The 22,287-nt window shown below is 39.9% G+C and overlaps 1 protein-coding gene across 1 annotated transcript; it reads left to right on the top strand.

The window, feature by feature from the left end:
• The first annotated feature begins 2,125 nt into the window (after nt 1-2,125).
• Nucleotides 2,126-22,133, top strand: LOC116335241 (unconventional myosin-VIIa-like). The gene is made up of 50 exons (XM_039602228.1): nt 2,126-2,203; nt 2,389-2,425; nt 2,583-2,684; nt 2,790-2,942; nt 4,001-4,069; nt 4,155-4,270; nt 4,357-4,484; nt 4,587-4,729; nt 5,012-5,125; nt 5,585-5,738; nt 6,498-6,574; nt 6,668-6,787; nt 7,181-7,323; nt 8,149-8,359; nt 8,446-8,581; nt 8,678-8,844; nt 8,976-9,116; nt 10,346-10,504; nt 10,612-10,704; nt 10,924-11,018; nt 11,143-11,215; nt 11,311-11,412; nt 11,665-11,781; nt 11,878-12,072; nt 12,172-12,447; nt 12,545-12,700; nt 12,789-12,854; nt 12,969-13,093; nt 13,497-13,623; nt 13,753-13,872; nt 14,010-14,183; nt 14,318-14,545; nt 15,582-15,749; nt 15,844-15,961; nt 16,097-16,223; nt 16,351-16,508; nt 16,597-16,775; nt 17,051-17,166; nt 17,298-17,443; nt 17,664-17,817; nt 17,918-18,073; nt 18,459-18,564; nt 20,159-20,272; nt 20,442-20,529; nt 20,618-20,724; nt 20,825-21,010; nt 21,123-21,239; nt 21,320-21,403; nt 21,505-21,624; nt 21,752-22,133. The coding sequence occupies exons 2-50, from the start codon at nt 2,414-2,416 to the stop codon at nt 21,845-21,847; spliced, it is 6,432 nt and encodes a 2,143-aa protein (XP_039458162.1). The 5' UTR covers nt 2,126-2,203; nt 2,389-2,413; the 3' UTR covers nt 21,848-22,133.
• Nucleotides 22,134-22,287: the final 154 nt, after the last annotated feature.

The following is a 22,287-nucleotide window of genomic DNA, read 5'->3' as shown; positions in this document are numbered from 1 at the left end:
CAGGATGACATCTATACGATTTATTTTTATTTTACTCAGAAGAAACTTGGCTTGAAGGAAGGGGACAGAGAACAAACACGACATAGAGAATGACCTGAGAGGGCCCAATAAAAAGTCAAGGATTATTTTGAACTATAGATCATGCAAAGCCGCTTTAGTGGAATCTGCTTCTATGTAAATATAGTCTGAAATCTTTATGATCGTTCCACGTTAACCTTTGTGTCCTGTTTGGATCAAATTTGAGTCGTTTTGGCACACAAGGTTTCCTCACTACTGCTTGGAAATTGCTAGTAGTTTGTGGACTAGCTGGTAATGATGATAATAAATGTGGTCTTTCTGTCATTTAACAATGAAGACAGTGGTTAATGAGAGGGTTATACATTGGTGTCTAATAAATCCCAACACTTTTTCCTTTTAATAGAATTTATTTTAGATCATTTCTTGTATGTTTTTATGTTTAAATGGGGCATGAAATTGTGTGAAAATGGATGTTATTCACAGAAAAACGAGTGTTATAAATCCTAGAAAGTCCACTCTGTATTCTCTCTGAAACTTAAATGAATCATCCATTCATTTATGTCAGACTATTTATACATTCTAAGAAATCTGTAGGTTAGATTTACGTGTCAACACTGAGGGAGTGTCTGTGAAGGAGTTCTTGGCCAATACTGTGAAAGCCTGAAGTATGAACAGTATATAAAGGTTAAACACCTTCCTAACTCGTCACTATGAGGACAGAAAGAAAAACAAATATCCGGCTTAAATAGGTCTGAAAAATGTATTTCTCTTGATATTGTTGCTGGGCTTTTTTTCCACACATGCACGCTGCCACCTTTGAGCTTTTTCCCCCAACCTACAGCACTTCTACCTTTTGCCCCGTAGCCTCAGGACCATAATGTCATTGCAGTAAATGCAAATAGTCTGCAAACAAAGTCACAACAAACCAGGGCAAATACTGAACCACAGCAGCAATAAAAACCTAGACTCAAGGCATGTTTATTGCTAAAAACCCCACCTTTACTTTATATGTATGAGGAACAGATTTTCATTTAAAATGAAAGCTTCCTGATATGATCGTCTCAATGCGTCAGTTCCATCGTGTCATTAGGAAAATAGTCAAAGACCAGGCTGATGACTAGAGACCAGAAGTTCACCTTTCTTTCTGACGTCATAAGCAGCCAGGTTTGAAGACAATTAAACCCCACCCCATTAAATTACATAAGCATTGCTGCACTGCCCATCTGTGGGAGGTTACCCAGAGCCATGCAGCACTGTCGTGATGAAGCTTTTACGAGGCTTTCCATTCTTAACTGTGACTGGTTTGCAGGGAATTCCTTATCAGAGCTGAATGGGCTGACGCCTGTGAGCAATCAGCCAAGTATACTGTCATGACTTTAAACCCATGAAATTTTAACAGCGACTCAGGATTTCCTGATGATTTAAGGAACAACTTCTGACTGCCAGGAAACATTAGCTTCTTGAAGACCCAGCAGGGCTACAATGGTGGACTCCCCACACCCTGTTGCATACAATAGGGTTTAATTGATAACAAGAATGTTGATAATAAGACTGTTGTGGCAGAAATCTGATCCCTCTTCAGTCTAATCTCATATTTACATCTTTATTGCAGCAGCAGGGAGATGCTCAGCTGTGTCTATTAGAATTTACACAGGCAGGGTCCAAAGTCTGAATATACATCCATCCATTACAACACTGCAGTGACCCTGGTAAATCCACCACCAAGGACGTTTATGTAAAATCTCCTTTATGTCAACATAATAAAGTTATTATCTTCTTATTTAACTTCTTATTTAAACAACATGACCTGCATGAATTGTTGATTTCAGCAGATTGTGCATTTCAAGATTTGGTCCTGTACAATAGTAGTAGTGGATGTAACCTGATATAAGCTTTAGTAGGAATACTGCAAGTTCACGGTGAAAAACGTTTGGATAAGCTCCCCTAAATTGCCCAGAAAGACACACATCACTCCACTGTGACAAGTTCCTTATTCACTTCTGAGTAAGTGATCCATTTCTCTTCCTCCTCTTACAGTCAGTCCAAAGTCAAAGTGTCATAAAACCTCTGTCACTCATAGGTACGCTGAGTTTTATCCTTCCTCATACGGAGACGGATTCTATAAGACGCAAAGACGAGGAACGAGACGGGAATTAATGAAGATCCCACACCAAAGGATCATCGGGTAGACCGTTTTCATTTTAATAGTGACATTAACAGTGCTCTGTGATTTTTTTACGTGTGCTCACCTTAAGTGCTGGCATTGAACACAACAGTTCAGATTAAAAAAGCCAAAAGAAACCCTTTAAATCGTCAGTACTTTGGTAATTGCAACTCATTGTATGGATTTCTTTTTCTTTTTCTCTCCAGGGACTAGAAATAAAAGAAACTTGTGATGTTGAGAAAGGTAAGGCTGAAACAAACTCGAGATAATAACTTTGGAGATATGAGTTTTATTGAGAGAACTGCTGCCCCACCGAGTGTCACTTTGTGTTCCCGTAAACTGAAACTTAGTCCCGTGTCCCTGAAGGACAACGTGAAATCTTTCTGTCTTTTGCTTTCAGGGGGAATGGGTTTGGGTGGACTCGAGCATAGGGGTGCCCATCGGAGCAAGGGTCAAAGTAACACCGTCAGGTCAGCGGTTGCTGGTGGATGATGAGGGAAAGGTAAACAGTGTTTTTGCACTCTCACAGGGGAAAAATCAAACATCCCAAAACAGCAACAGTTTGTGTTATGTCGCTGAGTGTATTCCCGTTTTCACCCTTCCTCAGGAGCGCAGGTTGTCACCGGAGCAGGAAGCCTCCCTCAAGATCATGCACCCTACATCGGTGGAGGGGGTGGACGACATGATCAAACTCGGGGACATGACGGAGGCCGGTCTCCTCAGAAACCTCCTGCTCAGACACAGACAAGGCATCATCTATGTGAGCAACACACTGAAGGAAAAAAGGATTTTTGTCACCAAGCTTTGGACACTTGTACCTTAAATCCCTGACTTGACGTCAAGTGTCTTTATCTTTACTGTCATTATAAACATGACACAGCAAAGCGTCTCCCAGAGCTAAAAATAGAAAGAAATATATATTACAAGACAGAGAAGACAGTTGCTGAGGATAAAAAAGCAGATTTGGTAAAATGGATTTGGTTCATTCAACTCAATTTTGAAAATATTGACACATCATGAGGCCAGCGCACTGTGAATGACCTGATATAAACACTATTCTGTTAACGTTTTTGCCCAAAGACAGCAGGGATCTGCAAACCTGATGTGGATAAGTGGTTAAGAACAATTGTATGGACGCATAATGGATTATAGGAAATATTCCTTTAATTTGTAACGGTTTGTTTCTCCCAGATCACTTTAAAACATCTTCCCTTGATGTTTGATTCCAGCCTCACATGAGTTGTTCAGATTTCTCTCACTGGGATTTATTTCTCTAAATCAACTTTGATTCAGTTGTGGCAAATCAGAACAATAGAACATTTTAGATGTCCAGGCACAGTAGACTCCAAATTCGCACAAACTTCACTGCGGAACATTTATTTTCACCGTCTTTTACTAGTGGCAGTAAATTTTTTATTTAAGAGTTTTAAAAAAAACATAGTATTTTACTGAGTCGCAAATAAAAACACAGACGCTGTAACATTTATCATTTTACAGGTCCGGTGGACAAACTTTCTAAATGTTCATAGTCTTACCTTTTTATTTAGTGTCTGACAAAATGAGATGGATATGAATAGACATAAGTAACAGATATAAGTAAGCATTTTAATAGCTTTAATAATTGCTCTGTTTTTAGCCGTGATTGAAAATAGCATTGGATCATTTGTCTGACAAGAGCAGCATTAAGTACAGGACAAAAGACATGTTGTGGAATAGAGCCAGAGATTAATAATAATTATTGATTGTGTATAAACACGTAGTGAGTAGAGAAAGTTAAAGGAGATTCATTTCTAATGCAACATTTCTCTGATTGTGTAGACCTACACGGGATCGGTGCTGGTGGCCGTGAATCCATACAAAGATTTTCCAATATACACAGAAGAGCAGGTAAGGATATAAGAGCGCAACTGATGACTTCACTCTCCTATCGCAGTGATGTACGTCACACGCGTACCCTCCTTTTTGTCTCCAGGTCACGTTATACCATAAGCGAAAACTGGGAGAGCTCCCGCCTCACATCTTTGCCATCGCTGAGGCCTGCTACTTTAACATGACTCGCCATCAAAAAAACCAGTGCTGCATCATCAGGTCAGCGTCTGTTCTATCACTGAGGATCTTTGATATCTGAATTTCATCCTTTACAACTGCTCATTGATTTGATCCATCTCTGTAAGTGGGGAGTCTGGAGCAGGGAAGACTGAGAGCACTAAACTGATCCTGCAGTACCTGGCAGCCGTCAGCGGTGAGCTCTCTGAGCAGCGGATTGAAAAGCAGATCCTGGAGTCCAACCCGATTCTAGAAGGTAGGGAACACCAGCCAAAGAACGTACAGTCATTATGAAATGTTGTCTTTATGGCACGGATGAACAACAACTACTTTTCTTTTTTTTCTTTTTGCATTTCAGCTTTTGGAAACGCTAAAACAATCCGCAATGACAACTCCAGCCGCTTTGGGAAATATTTGGAAATCTTCTTCAACAAGGATGGAGTGATTGAGGGTGCACGCGTGGAGCAGTATCTTCTGGAAAAGTCTCGTGTCTGTCATCAGGTGAGTCAGCTCTGTTCAAGACAACCTTTGTTATCTCTTCACGGGGCGGGCATGTGCGGTAAACCAGTAAAAACCCAACACGCTATGTCTGAAGAGTTTGTTTCAGTCGATGTGCTGTTGTTGGCTTAATCTCATGTGCTGCTGTTGCCATTGTCGCTATCAGTACCATCAACAAGAGGAGTGAAGCTAAAGTAAACGTGTTCCCACCCAGCCCACATAAAAACTTCCATGAGCTTATCATTTTGTAACACTAATGATTAATTTTTTCCTCTGCAACCTCAGGCTCTGGAGGAGCGAAATTACCACATATTTTACTGCCTGCTGGCAGGAATCTCAGCAGAGGAGAAAAAACGCCTGAGCCTCGGGAATGCTAAGGAATACAAATTCCTTACCAAGGTATTGCAATAAGGAAGGCTGTGACTGCCAGCATTGCTGGTGAAGTTACTGAGTTGTCGTGTACAATTACTGAATAAATTCTGCTAGTTCATTGCCCAGACTGTCCTGTAGTTTTAAGGTTTTATTAATTCACAGCAAATTTTCTTTTTTTTTTCACTGTAAAAAAAACCCCCCACAGACATTTCTACACTAGATAGTAAAAAAATAGGAAATTTTATGTCATATCATTGTTTATCTATTAGTCATTTACTTTAGTGTGTAGTATAAATTGCAGTATTGTTAATTATTAATTGGCAAAGCTGTGAAAGTTATGAAAATACAATTAAAAGCTTCACATTTTCCAAAGCTGTAATGTGGGCCAGATTGGAGTCTTTGCAAGGCCTATTCTGGCCCCCAGGCCTTATGTTTGACACCTTTGCTTTCCCCTAGCTATTCTAAATCCTGTCTCTCACTCTTCAGGGCAACTGCATTGCTTGTGGAGGACGAGACGATGCTAAAGACTACAGTCGTATTAATTCCGCCCTAAAAACGCTGAATTTCTCAGGAAAAGACTGTCATGAAATCTTCAAGCTCCTGGCAGCTCTACTACACCTGGGAAACGTCTGCTTTGAGGGTGAGGATACAGAGTTAGAAACTATGTAAAGATTTTAGCCTGCACATAATGTAGCTTAGTTTATCTTTAAAATCATTTCCCTATCAGAGTTCAACAGAACAGCTATTCAAATATTGCCTAACGTTTAATCAAACATATCTCCATTCCTAATTTTATCGAATGCTAGATTTTGATTCAGTGCCAAAAATAAATAAGAGCATCACTAGGCCTGATGATAGCTATGGCATATTGCAGTTCCATAAACAGGCAGCTAGTTATACAACAGTGAAACCGAATAGCAGTGAGCACCTGAATTACATAAGACTAAATCATTTCTACACTTTGAATTTGTCAATGAATTTATTTATTAAAAAATAGAGAATTTGGCTTCTGATTTATTGGTTTATGTGGTCATGTCACCTTTTCCCAAACAAAGTTGAGAGATGGGTTTTATGATTTTTCATGTGTAACTTTGGAACAGTTGTTTTCGAATGAATGAAAGTTTCTTTGTTTCACTGACACCAGAGGACCAAAAATAATAATTTCACCATCAGCTTTTGGTCCCTAGATGCATCTGTTGGATTTGTGCATTAGCAGTATTTTATGTTCCAAGCTGGATACATTTTGACTTGTACTTGTGTAGTAGGAAGTGGTTTTGTTGAATCTCCTGACTGGTTGTAATATCTTTTAAAACTCACACTGACCTAATTTCACAGTATTACTCCTTACAGCTGTTATTGTGTTGTTTGTGTCTTATGTGTGAATTTGTGTTTCCATCAGCCAACACTCAAAATAACATGGAATCCAGTGATGTCAGCAAATCAGAACATTTCAATGTGGCGGCATCACTACTGGAGGTGGGTCTCCTTCTCTATTAGCAGATAAGATCTGCTTTGCTATTAAATAGCACTAGTAAAGGTTTTTTTTTTCCACGTTTCTTGTGCTTAAAGGTGGAGAAGCCCACCCTGGCGAACAATCTGACTCATCGATCCTTTAAGACCAACCGAGAAATGGTGACTAAACCCCTGAGCTGTGAACAGGCAGCTGACTGCAGAGACGCCTTTGTGAAGGTAATGAGGGAGAGCCAGCGATTTTAAATCACTGCTTCCTTATTGGTTCCTGGCTTAGGATGAAAGAAACCTGGGCCCTGTAAATGTTGCACGCTGTACTTTATAGAGCAGGAGATGATTTCCAACCTTTGACTGGTGCTTACAGCGTTGCTACAGTTACTCTGCATGTTTTAGAAAACTCTCGTCCTACTTTTCCTTGATGAGCTTCAGTTTAGTGTGACTGATTTCTTATGTTTGTGAGGTACAAGACATGAAAAAATACACACGCGTCGTCACCAACATGTGGGTCAGGTGCAGAGCTCAAAAGAAACAATTAAATATAGAAAAGAATAAACAGTTTGCGTGTTTCAGAACTCCACCAAATGTAACTGTGCTTGGTTTCTGATCTCTCAGGCGATCTACAATAAGCTGTTCATATGGATTGTTAAGAAAATCAACAGTGTCATCTACAAGAAGCTGACCAGCAACTCCAAATCAGCCTACCTGTCCGTCGGCCTGCTTGACATCTTTGGCTTCGAGAACTTCAACACTAACAGGTCAGGAGGGTTTTTTTCTGTACTTCCTGTTTTGTAATTCCTCAGATATTTTTTTTCATTTTGACTTTTTATTTTGAATTCAGTTCAGTTTATGTTACTTCAGTTTTTATTGTCGTTATAAATTTTTATTAGTTTCAGTGTTGGTTTTAGTCTTTATAACTATTATAGTAGTTAGGGCGTATGCCAAAAGCAAGGTTTTACAAAATCAGTACTGGCATTACAATTTAAGAAACAAAAAAAAATTGATAGCAGGTGACTCACAGGCTCATAAACTTCCAAAGTCTCAATAAACATTTTTGTCAAAGCCTTAATAGACAAGTTGTGATAACAAATTTTACAGGATTATCAAATAATAAAACTAAGAATATATTTTTTTTATTTTCACAAAATCATTTCAGTTTGATTTTTTTTTTTTAAACTCTAGTTTTTCTTTTTAATTTAGTTAACTAAAAGGTCTAGTACTCTTTTTCACTTTAGCATTGTTCAGCTACAATAACCTTAGCCTGAACTGTTGATGCAAAGCAGGATAGATTAGATATTTAAGTAAACAAGCAGCTGAACCTAATAAAGTACATAATAAAGTGGCCTGTGAGTGTACATTACCAGTATCCTCATTTTTACCCATTCGATTAGTTGAGTCAGACGTATTTCTCTGATATCTATAAGCTTTCACAGCCACAGCACTGCCGCCCTGTATCACCTGTCACATAAAGTTGACATATTTAAGAAGCATTAGACGATCAGACAGAGCTGGCATTTCGTAGTATACTAAGTTATCTAATTTTCACAGTTATCACCATTTACAATCCATCGTTTATTTTACAGTTTTGAGCAGCTTTGCATTAACTTTGCCAACGAGAAGCTGCAGCAGTTCTTCGTGGCCCACATCTTCAAGCTCGAGCAGAAGGAGTACCTGAAGCAGGGCGTCGTGTGGGATAACATCAACTTTAGCGACAATCAGAAGATTCTCGACCTTCTAGCTGGAATACAATGTAACGTGCTGGCTCTCGTTGATGAGGAGAGCCATTTTCCAAAGGTATGCTTTTGCTGAGGTTTCTTATTTAAGGTTCTGCCCTGCCGCAGAAGCTTTTTTATTCTAAATAATCACTTGGTTGGCCTTAGGGTACAGACGCTACGATGCTAGAGAAGTTGAACCAGCACCACAAAGGAAACAAGAACTACATCGCCTCCAGGAGTGAACGCGACACAAAGTTTGGGATTTGTCACTTCGCTGGCCTGGTTCAGTACGACTCCAATGGTAGGCAAGCAAACAGCAAATATTAAAACTTCAGCCAACGCAAGGTGCTCATGAGCGCAGTAATACTTTGTTGTTGCCTTTTTTCTCCTTCCTCAGGTTTCTTGGAAAAGAACAGGGATGCTGTCAGTTCTGACATCATGAAGATGCTTGACATGTCTGCCAATAAGCTACTGCGTGACATATTTGAGTCTGAACTGTCAACCAATGGGATTAAGGCTGTTAAAAATAAGAAGTTCATCATGACCCCAAGCAACTCTCTGCGGGTATGAAAGGATAAAATCATGTCTGATCCTTGGGCAAACTGCAATAAATGTTCCGTCGTCATCCCCCCCCCATCACTGTCTCAAGGACTTCATTTTTGAGTTTTTCCTTCTGTTACGTGTCATCCTCGCAGGGATTGGCTGACACTCGCAAACAAGTGCCGACGCTGAGCGGCCAGTTCCGGCAGTCTCTGGACTCCCTCATGAAGGCTCTGTCTGCCTGCCAGCCTTTCTTCATCCGCTGTTTCAAACCCAACAACGACAAGCAGTCTGAGGTGAATGAGCAACTGCTTACGCCACCACAGCAACACCATACAGTTGCTGTTTAAACTGAGCAATCATGTATGCTAAAAAAGGGAAATGAGGGGGAAGCTTGTGATAAACTAGTGTATTTCAGCAAACTAATGTTTGCTGAAATTCAGGCATTTCCTTTAAATCCTGTCATTTCCCAAAATGATAAGGATGTTGTTGTGTTTTTGTTTGTTTTTAATGTTTACTGCCACCATTTGCAATAGAGCTCATTCTGTTTGTGCCATAAACCAATGGAGCCAATTTCCTGTTAAACATCACCTGATATCACAGAGAGTAAAGTACAATGCTGCGCTAGTAACTGGTGAGTTTTTCTCACCCTTTGGATTTAGACTAGAAGTCATGAAAAGTTCAAACATTCAGAACTCTCTGACCAATAATGTGGCAAAGCTTTGTTAGTCCACAGTGCCACAGTTCTCCTGTGAAATCCAAGCACCTGCTAGCAGGGCTGGCACTTACTTGGTGATCGTGGTCCACACAGGACCACTTCAAATTCAAATGGGTCATTAAGTCTCAAATCAGCAAATGCTTTGTACATTTTCTGCTTGACCTTCCCTAATTTACCTAAAAATCTAATAAGCCAAAGTTTGAGCATATGTAAGGATTGCTATGAAAAAGCACAGAAAATTCCAGGGTTTTATCTTCCATAGTTTTTTAGATATTCATGTTCAAAAATTACCACATATTTCAAAGTGTGAAAAAATATCCGGTGGGTCGATGGGCCATTTTTCAAAAAAATAGATCTTGAAAAGTATTTGAGCAAAAATTTCACAGTAATCATTATATATGTTCAAACTCTGAACCATAAAAAATGTTAAAATAAAATTTGAAGACATTTTTGAGATGGAATACCTCAGAGGAATTTGACAACCAAACTTTTCTTCCAGCCTCTCTGAGATTAATAGCTGTTGTAAAAAAAAAAAAAAAAAGTGGCAATAAACATTGGGTAGATTTGAAATTTGATAGAAACAAAATCTGGCACACGGATATATTCACATGTGCCAAATTCGGCTTGGATGATGACTTGATTGGGCACACACTCAAATCAAACCTACAGTAATGAACTGCTGACATTTTACTGTAGACGTGGAAATCACCCCATAGTCCAGCCTGAATAATAAAAAGGTTGGATAGTTGATGTGTTAAGAGAGCCCACATAGAATATTCATCCCCACTTTAATCTGTTCTCTTCTAGGTGTTTGACAGAGAGCTGTGTATGCGTCAGCTCAGATACTCCGGCATGATCGACACCATCCGTATCCGGAAGCTGGGATTTCCCATTCGACACACCTTCGACGACTTCTTAAAGCGCTACAGGGTGCTCCTGAAGACGAACATCTGCGACCCCAATACTGTTAAGTCATGATGCATCCTGTTTTTGGAAACCAAGATGTGAAAATGAGTCTTTTATTGGATTCTCTCATCAGCTCTTAACTGATACATGCTTTATTGTCTCTCCAGGAGTCTGCTCTGACCTGTTGTAAAGCCATCTGTGAGGCGCTGATCGAAAGGGAGGGCGAATGGAAAATAGGCAATACCAAAGTTTTCCTAAAGGTGCTGAAAACTTGTAACTGCAAACCATGTTGTGTTGTAGCTTTTTCTCGAGGCACAGTATGCCAAGACATGGCGAAACGCTAAATCAAAGAGACATTACATCTCTCTTGAATGATTACAGAACGACATTAATGTGGATTCAGTTTTGGAATATGATTAAAGATTGAAGTTTTCTTCATATATCAGAAAGTTTTTTTAAAAAAATTCTCTTTATTTCAGGATGCCCACGATTCTATTCTTGAAAAGCGGAGGGAACAAGAGCTCAGCAGGGTAGCTGTGGTGATCCAGAGAGTCATGCTTGGACAGAAAGACAGGTGCAGGACATCATACACATTCATATCCAGTGCAGAGGGGACACATAAGAGGAAAGGACTGCACATATGAAGGTTTAAAAATACACCTACCTAACTTAAGTTCTTTGCTTCAAATCTCTTTTAGAAAGTCTTTTCTGAGGAAGCGTTCGGCAGCCGTGGTGCTACAGCGGTCCTGGAGAGCCTACATGAAAACAAAGGTTCGATAACCTTTTATAGAAGTCAGAGCTTGTAAATGCCTTGATGTTTAGGGAGGATTCACCTCAGGTTTGTTTCCCTCTTTCGGTCTGACCAGGTTCAGCGCGGCTTTGAGCGGCTGGCAGCACTGATCCGTAGCCGGCAACTTCAGGCAAAGTACCAAAAGCAGCGAGAAGCAGCAGTCGTCATACAAGCACAGGCATGTACTCTCATGTAGTAACTGTTTAGTGCAATATGTTACAAGTAGTTGCTTTATATTGTTTGGAATATTGGAAAATATTGCTGTATTTGATCAAATTTTAAGCATTTTATAGTGAAATTAGGATATTTTATCAAATAATCTTATCAAAATCTACGTTACATATCGGATGTTGTGTATTTTATTAATTACTGATACTTTTGTTATTTCTTAAATAATTTACTTTAAATTGCACTGATTGATCGGGTTCAGGTACGAGGTTATGTGGCAAGGAAGGACTTGAAGAAAAAGAGAGAGGCAGTCACACGGCTGCAGGCGCAAAGGCGAGGAGTGCTGGCCAGAAGGGAAGTTGAGTCCATGAGGGACACGGTGAGTGCTCAGCATCTTGGAAGGTAAAGTTGCACAAGTTGCACTCTGAAAAGGAGCCTACTTTCAAACCTTTTTTGTCTCTTTTGTGTCTCGAAGGCTTTACTTTTAGACATGGAGAAGGAGAACCAAGACCAGGTTGCCTTGGAGCTTCAAGAGCGGCTGGAGGAGGTTGTTCGCTCACAGATACTGTACGAGGAAATCAAGTCAGTGTCAGAGCATGATTCAGACGACTATGATCTTCCCGTCACGCCGTCAGTCAATGTAGCAGACGAAGAAATCTCAGAATCTGAGGTTAGCTGATTCTAATTCTGTCATGTTAACATGTCCTAGTTTTTCTTCATTTAGTGCGTGCGTTTAACATCTGGTATAAATTCGCTTTCCCCTCCAAAGACGAGTCACAGCAGTCCAGAGCCTGTAAAGAAAAACTCTGAGCTCTTGAAGACAGAGTTGATAGTCACCCCACCGTCAAACTCGATAAGCCCAACCCCTTCGGTGGATGAACATGATGAGGCGGAGGAGGAGAACGATGACTTTGAGGACGACGGTGATGAGTATTCATTCTACAGGTTCAGCCAGCGTTACTTCCAGGGCAACGCCAGCCACACGCACCTACCCTACCGACTCAAGAAGTCTCTTCTGCATCACGACGATGAGGGTGACGCACTGGTGAGAAGTCAGACAGGAACGAGACACAGCCGTATCACTATTAACCCAAGAGATTTCTCTCCTCACACACAGTTTCTCCTTCCTCTCTCACCTCCAGGCATGTCTGACTATATGGTGGATCATTTTGCGCTTCATGGGGGATATACCAGAACCTAAAGCCTCAGATGCCATATCAGTGGCATCAAGCAACACACCCCAGGCTCCGCCCAGCAGGCAGGGCAGGAGGCTGAGCAACTTGGTGGGACTGGACCAGGTAAACTATTGCATATATCTTATTATTACACTGAAAAAAACCCCAATCAAACTATTTAACCTCTAGTAATGATGTCATTTCCGGACAGAAAATCCTGAGGAAGAACAAGAAAAAGTTTGACAGAAACAGAAGAGCCTCTTCTATCCCCGAGGAGGTGACTATAATATTCTTCATTCTGTCTTTTTTTTCTGTCACTGATTCATAACACACACTGTATGGCAATTGTTATTATTATTACTATTATTTTTATTATTGTCATCGTAACCAGCCAGAAAACTTGATAGAAGAAGAGGATGTTATGATTGGAGAGGGTACCACGCTGCAAAGGCCACTTTCAGACTTGGAAAAAATTCACATCATCATCGGCTATGCTCTGTCAAAACACGGCATATGGTAAATGCTGCCTTACAAGTAATTTGAAGAATGAACAATATGATATAACTGTAAATAACTGTAGGTAAATGTGTGTAAGTAATTTTAAGTAGTGTGCAATTTTATGCTAATTTTGCAGAAAAACAATAATTTCCCAATTTTTAGTTTTTGGGCTGTGGGCCATATTTACATGGATGTGTGATGAAACGTTTCTCCCACTGAAAACGAGTCAACTTTCTGGGATTTACATGAGCTGCCTAAAATTACTTACACATCAATTAAAATTACATATGCGGTACTTAAATTTAAGTATTTGTAGGTAAATATGATTACATTGTCATTTCAATTACAGGGAACTATAGTTATGGGCTGTATTATAAGATGTTACCTACTTTTTTCATTTTTTGGTTCTCTCTCTGTGCAGGGATGAGATCTATTGTCAGATCTGTAAGCAGCTGGTGAAAAACAGTGACAGGAGGAGTCGTATGCAAGGATGGATTCTCCTCTCCATCTGTCTGGGGATTTTCCCTCCAACAGACCTCTTCAGGAAGGTCAATCTACATGAAGTCATTCATTAATCCTGCCTCAAACTTCATATTTAATCCTTGTCATGTCACTTTACTTGAATTTAGCCGAGGTATTATCATGTTGCTCACTGTGTCCTGTTCTGTGCTTCACAGTATTTAGAGAACTTTCTCCGCAGAGGGCCATATGATTACAGGGGCTATTGCACTGAGCGCCTGAAACGTATCGTAGCCAATGGACAAAGAAAAGAGTTGCCCTGCTGGATAGAGCTACAGGTAAAAAGCAGAAGGCGCTCCAATATGGTGCTGAGATCACTGTTTATTTAGTTTTAACTTTTGGCCAGCAGCAGCAAAATTTGAATTGTGGTTGGAAACAACTGATTTTTTTCTACTTTCTCACCCTGCACTGAAAGGCTGCCAGGACCAGGAAACCCATTGAAACGACTGTGGCAATACAGGATGGTCGAAATATTGAAATACAACTGGACTCGTCCTCCACATCTGAGGAAGTCTGCCAAGATGTGGCCAACGACATCGGTCTCAAAGACACCTACGGATTCTCCCTGTACATTAGCCTCTATGACAAGGTCAGTGATAGCTTCTGATTCTACATCAAGGCTTGGTTACTCTGTATCTTCTGACTGTAGTTTCAGACTAGTCCAGTGCAGAAAGATTGCAGTTTGCCACACTCATTCAACCTCTGTTGACTTCTCGTCTCCAGATGTGGTCTCTGGGGAACTCTGGGGCACACGTGCTGGATGCAATATCTCAGTGTGAGGAAGAGATGAGGAGGCAAGGCAGACTGGAGAAGGATGCCCCATGGTCGCTGTCCCTCCGCAAGGAACTGTTCACACCCTGGCACGAATGTAGACTAGATGAAGTCAGCACAGATCTTATCTACAGGCAGATCATCAAAGGAATCAAGGCAGCAGAGTACGTTGCAGATAAGGTAAGGCTTCTTACTTATTTCCTGAAATATTATGGAAAACAGAGTGTAATAATAACAATAAATTTTATTATTATCAAATCTACTTTTCTGGTGTATTTTCCTCTTATGTACAAAATAAAGCACAAAAGTGGCACTCATTGTTACTGGACCAACGCTTAAGAGACCTTAAATATAAAAAAGCCTCCAAGGCACTCCCCTTTCAAAATAAAATGAAAATGCCTTCATTTTCATGGCAAGGTTTTGTAAAGGACTGCAATCTCTTCCAGTGATAAGCTAGCTGCCTTATCACATAAAACAGTTAAAGCCAGTAAAACTGCTGCAGTCTGAGAAGTAACTCATAAATAATTATTTTAATGTCCTTCTATAATCAGGATTTATATTGTAACAATAGAACAAGTGACAAACCCACAGAAACCTCTCATTTAATCTTGCAGCTCCTGTAAGCCTTACAAGACATCTTAGCTTGGGTTTAGCTTAGCTAACATTTAAGCAACTAGCTTGGGTACATGGTGAGATGTATGTAACGGCCAAAGAGTTGGCAAAATACAATGATTAGGAAAGTGAAAGCTGAAGTTAATATAAATGGAATAAATGACTGCTTACATTGCTTTGTGGCTGTCGGACACATAGACAGGCAACCATTTCCTACTAGCTTAGCTTAAAAGTTGTAGATGTTTGTTCACGGCTTGGTTCCATTGCCTGTGTCTCACTAAAGAACAAGGAAGGATTTATGGAAGGATTTAGAAAAAAAGAAAATATATCATTAAAGTTGGGTTTTTTTTTCCATTCATTGTGTTTTTAGAGTAAATGCAATAATTGTGATTCTTAAACGAACAAATGAACAGTAAGAATTTCAGCAGGCATTTCGTCGTTTTCAAATATTTTGAAGATCAAATAAGTTACTTAGTGAGGTCAACTATTTTGTTATTTGCAGTAGCTATCGGTCCACTTTTTATTGTACACTGTAAATTTTATCGTGATGTTCTCCAAACATTTTGTCAACTGTATCTAATAAAGTTGTACTTTATCCACTCAGGATGATGATTATATCCAGATGGCAACAATGCACTATTACATCAAGTTTGGCTCCGAGTATAGCGTTGAGAACTTCACCAGGGTGGTTGATGAGTGCATCACCACCCAGCTTATCGAAAGCAAGTCTAAAACAAGATGGACCCAGTTCATCAGCTCAGCACACAAAGAGGTAAATCGGTCTATTTTATGTATGTGCACCATGTATTGTTTTAAAACATAACGCCTCATAAAGGCGCCCTCACAATCGTTGTTACCTCACGTAGGGTCCTTATGTCAGTGGGAGGCAAAACTCGGATGAGGTCAAAGGAGAACTGGTGGACATCGCACGCAAGAAGTGGGCAATCCACTTTTCTAAGTTTTTTGAAGTCACAATGATGTCAGGTGAGTCTGCGCACAGCTTATTTCCCACAGAGGCTGGGATATACAATCCTTTTACAAGTGAACGTTGCCATGTTACACATTTGTATTGCAAAGTAGTTCACTACTTAAAATCTGCAACGCCATATCTGTTCACAGGACCACCTTTGCCCAAAAGCAGATTTATTGTGGCTGTAAACTGGACTGGCATCTTCTTCATGGACGAGAGAAATAGGCAACTTCATGAAATTCCTTACATAGCAGTTAGGAAAGTCCAGGAGAAGAGGTATGGTCTCACATTTTTATGTTTGTGTGTATGTAAATTTGCTTTATTTACTTTCTTAAAAACCCTTTTTAATTGTGCCTTTAAAAGAATCTAATAAAACTGACACTGATGATTATGACCCATTTAGTGACAGTGCCCAGACCATTAGCTTGATCACGATCACAGGAGAGTATGTCCTGAAGTCTGCGGAAGCTGAGAAAATGGCAGCACTGATAGAAAACAATGTGGAAGGGCTGAGACAGCGCTCAGTGTTTGCAACCGCTCAGCAGGACTCTAGCAAATCAGGTAAGAGTCTACAGTATGTTCAATATGCATAAATACACTCATGCATACCAAAACACTCACGTCTGTCTGTCTCTGTACACTTCTGCAGATGACCCGCTGTTCCTGGTTTGTAAGCGAGGTGACCTCCTGCAGGTAGACAAAGAAAAAAGTGCCCCTAATGAGAGCTGTTTCATCGCCGCCAACAAGCGCACCGGCAGCTCTGGTGCAGTCTATAAGAAAATATTGCTGTTCCTGCCAACTCTTACCGAGCCCACTAGTGAAATGCTGGTAAAGTTGACTTTACCTTACATGCTGAGTAGTTTTATACCCAAGTAGTTATGACTAGTTTATCAGAGCTCAGGTTTAGGCAAATCACTGATTTCATTTTTTAATGGTGTTTTAATGGTAAAGACTTTACTAAAGAACAGAAAATCTTTACAGACATGAAGGTTTTTCATTGTGCGCTTTTAAGTTTATGCAGTGAGAGATGCACAAGTTCTATTAGTTCACATCATATAACGCCCTCTTGTGGTGTAACTGGCAAATTGCTTCTGACCCTTCAGGAACAACTTGATCCAAAGCAGGATAGGAGGAGAGCTTCACTAATCCCTAACCCTGTTCAAGGAGAAGAAACAGTGGCCCCTGTCTCTTTGAAAGAGTTTGCCCTTGAGAATTTCAGGTAATACTGAGGCTCTTAATTTGTTTAGCTAAATGCCGCTTCTCAAAAATGTGGCATTCATGTTTGACTCTTCATTTGGCAAATCGAACAGCACTCGTGCAGCTGATATTTAAGCTCTTTGTCCCTCGCAGATCTGTGGGTGGCGGTCGGCAAGGATACAAAGGAGGCAACAGGGAGAAACTGTGGGTCATTTCCAGAGAGCCTCTCAAGCAACCACTCCTTAAGGTGCTGGTCAACAACTCTGAGCTCAGCAACCTGGCCTGCAGTGCCTTCACTGATATCCTTTAAAAAAACATGAACTGGTACCTGCATTTAAGGATTGCTGAGATGTTTTCTTATGACTAAACCACAGTTTAACATCCATACTGTTGGTTCACATGGGCAGATATTTGAAAGTATGGTACCAAATTCTTCAGCAGTTTGTCTGTAATCTATAGAGGAAAGAGCCATGTCTAATTTTAATGTCATTTGAGTGATTCCTTAACGTTAGCCTCTACCCATCCTGAAGTACATGGGCGACTACCCCATCAAACATGTCCGCAGTCCCGTAGAGCTGACCGACCAGATCTTTGGTCCAGCCACAAAGCATGAAGAACTGCGTGATGAAATTTACTGCCAGATCATGAGACAGATGACCGCCAACAGCAACAGGTTCTCCAGTGTGCTTCACTGTGTCGGAAAAACACCAAAACAATAATCACACAAAATGCATTTCCATCATATCGTTTTCTCCTTCTTCCCCTTACTTCAGTTTGAGTATGGAGCGTGGGTGGCAGCTGATGTGGCTGTGTTCAGGCTTGTTCCCGCCCAGCTATGATTTATTGAAATACACACAGCGCTTCCTGGAGTCGCGGCCCAGATACCCACTGGCTGCTCTCTGCCTGGAGAGGCTGCAGGAGATCTGCAGGTCAGCCTGGCGATACGAACACTATTTAGAAGCAAAAATCCTGAGAAGATTAGAAATACTGACAATTTTTATACCTTAAAATTTGGCTGTCCATATTTTGAAAATAAAATTCCTTTAAAACTGGTACTAAATTATGATGAAAATATAACTGACAGAATCTACTCTCTGGTAAATGCTGGCCCCCAAAATGACCATAATGCACTGATTTCTCAGACTCACACTTAAAAAGCCATAAAAAAGTTTATCAGCTGTTTAAAAAAAACTGAGTTTAATTTTAAAAAAAACAAACATGTCCACAAGATAACGCCGATATCGGAACTTAGTGATCTCAAATTCCACATAAATATTTTTTTTGTGTGTAACTTCATTTGTTTTGTATACTCAGTAAGAAGCCCAGGAATCTTCCTCCCCATTTCGTAGAAGTGGACGCCATCCAACAGAACAGCCCTAAGATCTTCCAGAAAGTCCACTTCCCAGATGATACAACTGATGTAAGAACCTGCATTCAATCAATTTTTGGATTTAATGTTAATTTTAAAAAATGCAATCATTTGCACAACTCATAAATCCCTATTTTATTCACAATAGAACATGAAATCATGTTGAATGTTTAAACTTGAATGTTTAACCCTTTCACGCATAGTGGTCACTACAGTGGACAGCTATCCAAAGGCAGTTTTCTTGTATTTGTGTCAGTGTTGATGGTATACTTGCACATAAACCACTACATTGGACACTGATGTGTCACTCCATACCCTGCCACCCACTGGTCGTTTAATGTTACTATAGATGTATGACATGTTTCATTGTAATTATTGTAATTTAACCCTTTCATGCATGAATTATGACAACCTCAATCAGGATTTTTTTTCTTAAGTATTTTCATTCATCTTTTCATGCCTAAAGATGAATAAAAATACTTAAGAAAACAATCCTGATCGAGGTTGTCATAATTCATGCATGAAAGGGTTACATTTTGCTATTTGATGAAATATATTAGCTCGTTTTGATTTGGATGGCAGCAACATAGCTCAAAAACATTGGCAAAGGCTGGAAAACTTGTGCTAAAAAGAAACCTTTGAAGGAACATTATTGCACTGTTCAGGTTATGTGGCAACAGATTAATAACGTGACTGGGTATTAAAAGAACATCTTAGAGGGGCGGAGCTTCTCAGAAGTAAAGATGAGAGGTTCACCAATCTGCATGTATAATATGTATAATATTCTGAAAATTGTGGGAAATTTTCAGAATATTATTCCTGAATGTAAAACTGGGAAGACCAAATATCTCATAATGTATAGTACATGGCATCATCAAGAGATTCAGAATATCTGGAGAAATCTCTGTGCGCAAATGACTAGGCTGTAAAATAATACGGGATGCCTGTGATCTTCAGGCCCTAAGGCAGCACTGCATTAAAAACAGACATTATTCTGTCATGGATATCTCTGCATGGGCTCAGGAACTTTTCCAGAAACCACTGTCTGTGAGCACAGTTCATGTGACATTCACAGGGTTAGATTAAAGGTCTATCATGTTCCAGATATGCTGCCGTCTTTTCTCTGGGCTAAAGCTCTTTTAAAATGGACTAAGGCAAGCTGGAAAACCGTTTTGCAATCAAATCGAAATTTGAAGTTGGAAAAAAAAAGCCTGGATCTCTGATGCCACAGGGCTGTATTATTGCCAATGGAATTGGCAGCTTGCATATCTGAAAAGAAACGACCAATGCAGGTTTTAGAGCAACATATGATCCCATCCAGATGACGTGTCGTCCAGGGAAGTCTGTGCACATTTCAGCAAGACAATGCAAAATTGCATACTGAAGCTATTACAACACCATTGCTTAGTAGTAGAGGAGTCCAGGTGCTGAACTGCCTGAAGTCCAGACCTTTTACAAATTAAAAACATTTGGCTCATCATTCTGTTTTTATTTACATTTTACATAGTGTCACAGCATTTTACATAGTGTCACAGCTTCTTTTGCACTGGAGTTGTATTAACCGTAAGAGAGAGATTAAGAATCAGTTTTGCCATTAAATGTCGATTTAATGTTATCATGATTTCTTGTCCTTCCTGTGGCGCAGATAGTCGAGGTGACATCAACAACCACAATTGCAGACATGTGCATCAGCATCGCCTCTCAGCTCATTCTGAACTCACCTGAAGGATACGGCCTGTACCTGAAAACGCTAACCAAGGTGGGGTTGCCTAACACTGTCAGTTCAGTGTTTTCGATCAGACATTAGCTTGTACTGTGATCTGATAGAAAAGACAAAAATGCTATGCACAATATGACAATACTGACCATATGTAACAAATACAACTTTTTCCTTTACGTGACAAAGCTATTTTGGTTTCAATCCTTAGACGGTGAGCATGGAAGAGGATAAATATTTCTTTGACAGTCTAAAGATAACCTCAGACGTCCCCAAAAAAAAGAAAAAGGGAAAAGAAGGTAATGGAGTAAACCAGCTGCGGTCACTTTTTTTATGCATATCTTTGCCTTGACAGATCTAATCAGTGTAAATCTCGCTTTTTTTCAGTCACTCAGGCCAATTTACCTTCCTTGGTGCTCTTTAAGAGGAAGCTCTGGTTCAATGTGAACCCGGGGAAAGATGTGAAAGCAGATCTCACTTTCCATTTCCCACAGGTATATATATTACAGTCACTCTCTTTATTCACTTGGATTCTTTTCATGTTTAAGATGAATAATTGCCACGATATCTTACCTCGAATTTGCTTCTTTGCAGGAACGATCAAGGTACCTGCGGGGATACCACGACTGCACCAAAGAAGACATGATTACCCTGGGTGGGCTCCTATTCAGAGTTAAAGTAGAGTCAGACATGTCACAGTTCGTCATGATCCCCAAAATGCTGAAGGACCTGGTTCCTGCTGACCAGCAAAAAATCATGTCCCCTGATGAATGGAAGAAGGTAAAGAACAAATTGTACAGAAGCACCACCCAAATGGTCTATTTTATGTCCCAGAAGATAGAATTGGAGCTCCGGTGTAAGGCTATTTTATACTTTATCGTTTTTCTTGCAGAACATCATCTCCTCATACAAGCAGCAGAGTGGCATCACAGTAGACGAAGCCAAAATCGACTTCCTGAAAATCATTTCAATTTGGCCAACCTTTGGCTGTACCTTCTTTGAAGTTAAAGTGAGTTAGCTGGATTAAGTGACAGACACGCTGGCACGCAAGAATTTGAGGAAACTGATGTTACGTTGTTTCATTTGCAGCAAACATGTGAATCTAGCTACCCAGCTATACTTCTGATCGGCATCAACAAGCAAGGGGTTCGCTTAATAGACCCAGAAACAAAGGTATGTTCAATAAAAAGCACAATATATTTATATTTTTACAGTAGCCTAAGGTCATTTGTGCTTATTTGCAAATAACATTGCATTACTTGAAATTCTTTTAGGAAATCCTGATAATGCACGAGTTCAGCCGCATAACAGAGTACTTCAGCAAAGGCAACTCCTTCCAGATGACCATCGGCACCCTGTTCAGGGGCGTCACCTTCGTCTGTGAAACCCCAAATGTGAGTGACGGGCTTTGAATGTATTTTGATGCATGACAAAACACAGAGTGAATGCCAATAAATGTTAAGGAGAATAAAATATGACGTGAAAGATTTGCACAAAAAGAACCATTCTTTTCTTTTTCAGGCCCACACGATCGAAGACCTCCTCAGATCCTACGTCAGCATGTATGAAAAGGCAAGGCAGGCCCCCCTTAATCACAGGAAGAGTATATTTTCTTAAGGTTTCACTGATGAAAGTATAGACTTACCCTTTGTGGATTATATGTACTCCTGCCGAATGTCTCTATAGGAATGTATTTGTATCCTTAAAAATACAAACTCATCAATTTGTACATTTAGATTTTAGCATTTACAATTCTTTCTAATGAGCAAGCATTCAAACTGTAATATTTCCGTCGTTATCGCCTTAAATGCATTAAATTTCTGTTTTCTGAAGAAACGGTTGCATGTCCACGACTTCCTCTGACATTCATGTAACTGTCATGGCATTAAAATATGATGTCCAACTGTGTCCTTATTCCTAAAATGATTAACATTTAACAGTAAATTTTGCAATTCACAAAACACTGATTACATTTCCCTGCTGCTGCTTATGTCTTGCATTTTAAAACACATCTTTTTTTTAGCGCACATTCCCATCAGTTTCAAAATAAAACATTT

This window comes from Oreochromis aureus, linkage group 18 (assembly GCF_013358895.1).
Source record: "Oreochromis aureus strain Israel breed Guangdong linkage group 18, ZZ_aureus, whole genome shotgun sequence".
Taxonomy (NCBI): domain Eukaryota; kingdom Metazoa; phylum Chordata; class Actinopteri; order Cichliformes; family Cichlidae; genus Oreochromis; species Oreochromis aureus.
Note: the sequence above shows the minus strand (reverse complement) of the source record. Positions and strands in the feature narration are given on the sequence as shown.

Excerpts from the sequence above, each read along its gene's own strand:
- LOC116335241 (XM_039602228.1), top strand. Across the intron at positions 10,705-10,923 it reads ATACCAAAGTTTTCCTAAAG|GATGCCCACGATTCTATTCT; the intron begins GTGCTGAAAACT and ends TCTTTATTTCAG. Across the intron at positions 13,094-13,496 it reads CTGTCAAAACACGGCATATG|GGATGAGATCTATTGTCAGA; the intron begins GTAAATGCTGCC and ends CTCTCTGTGCAG.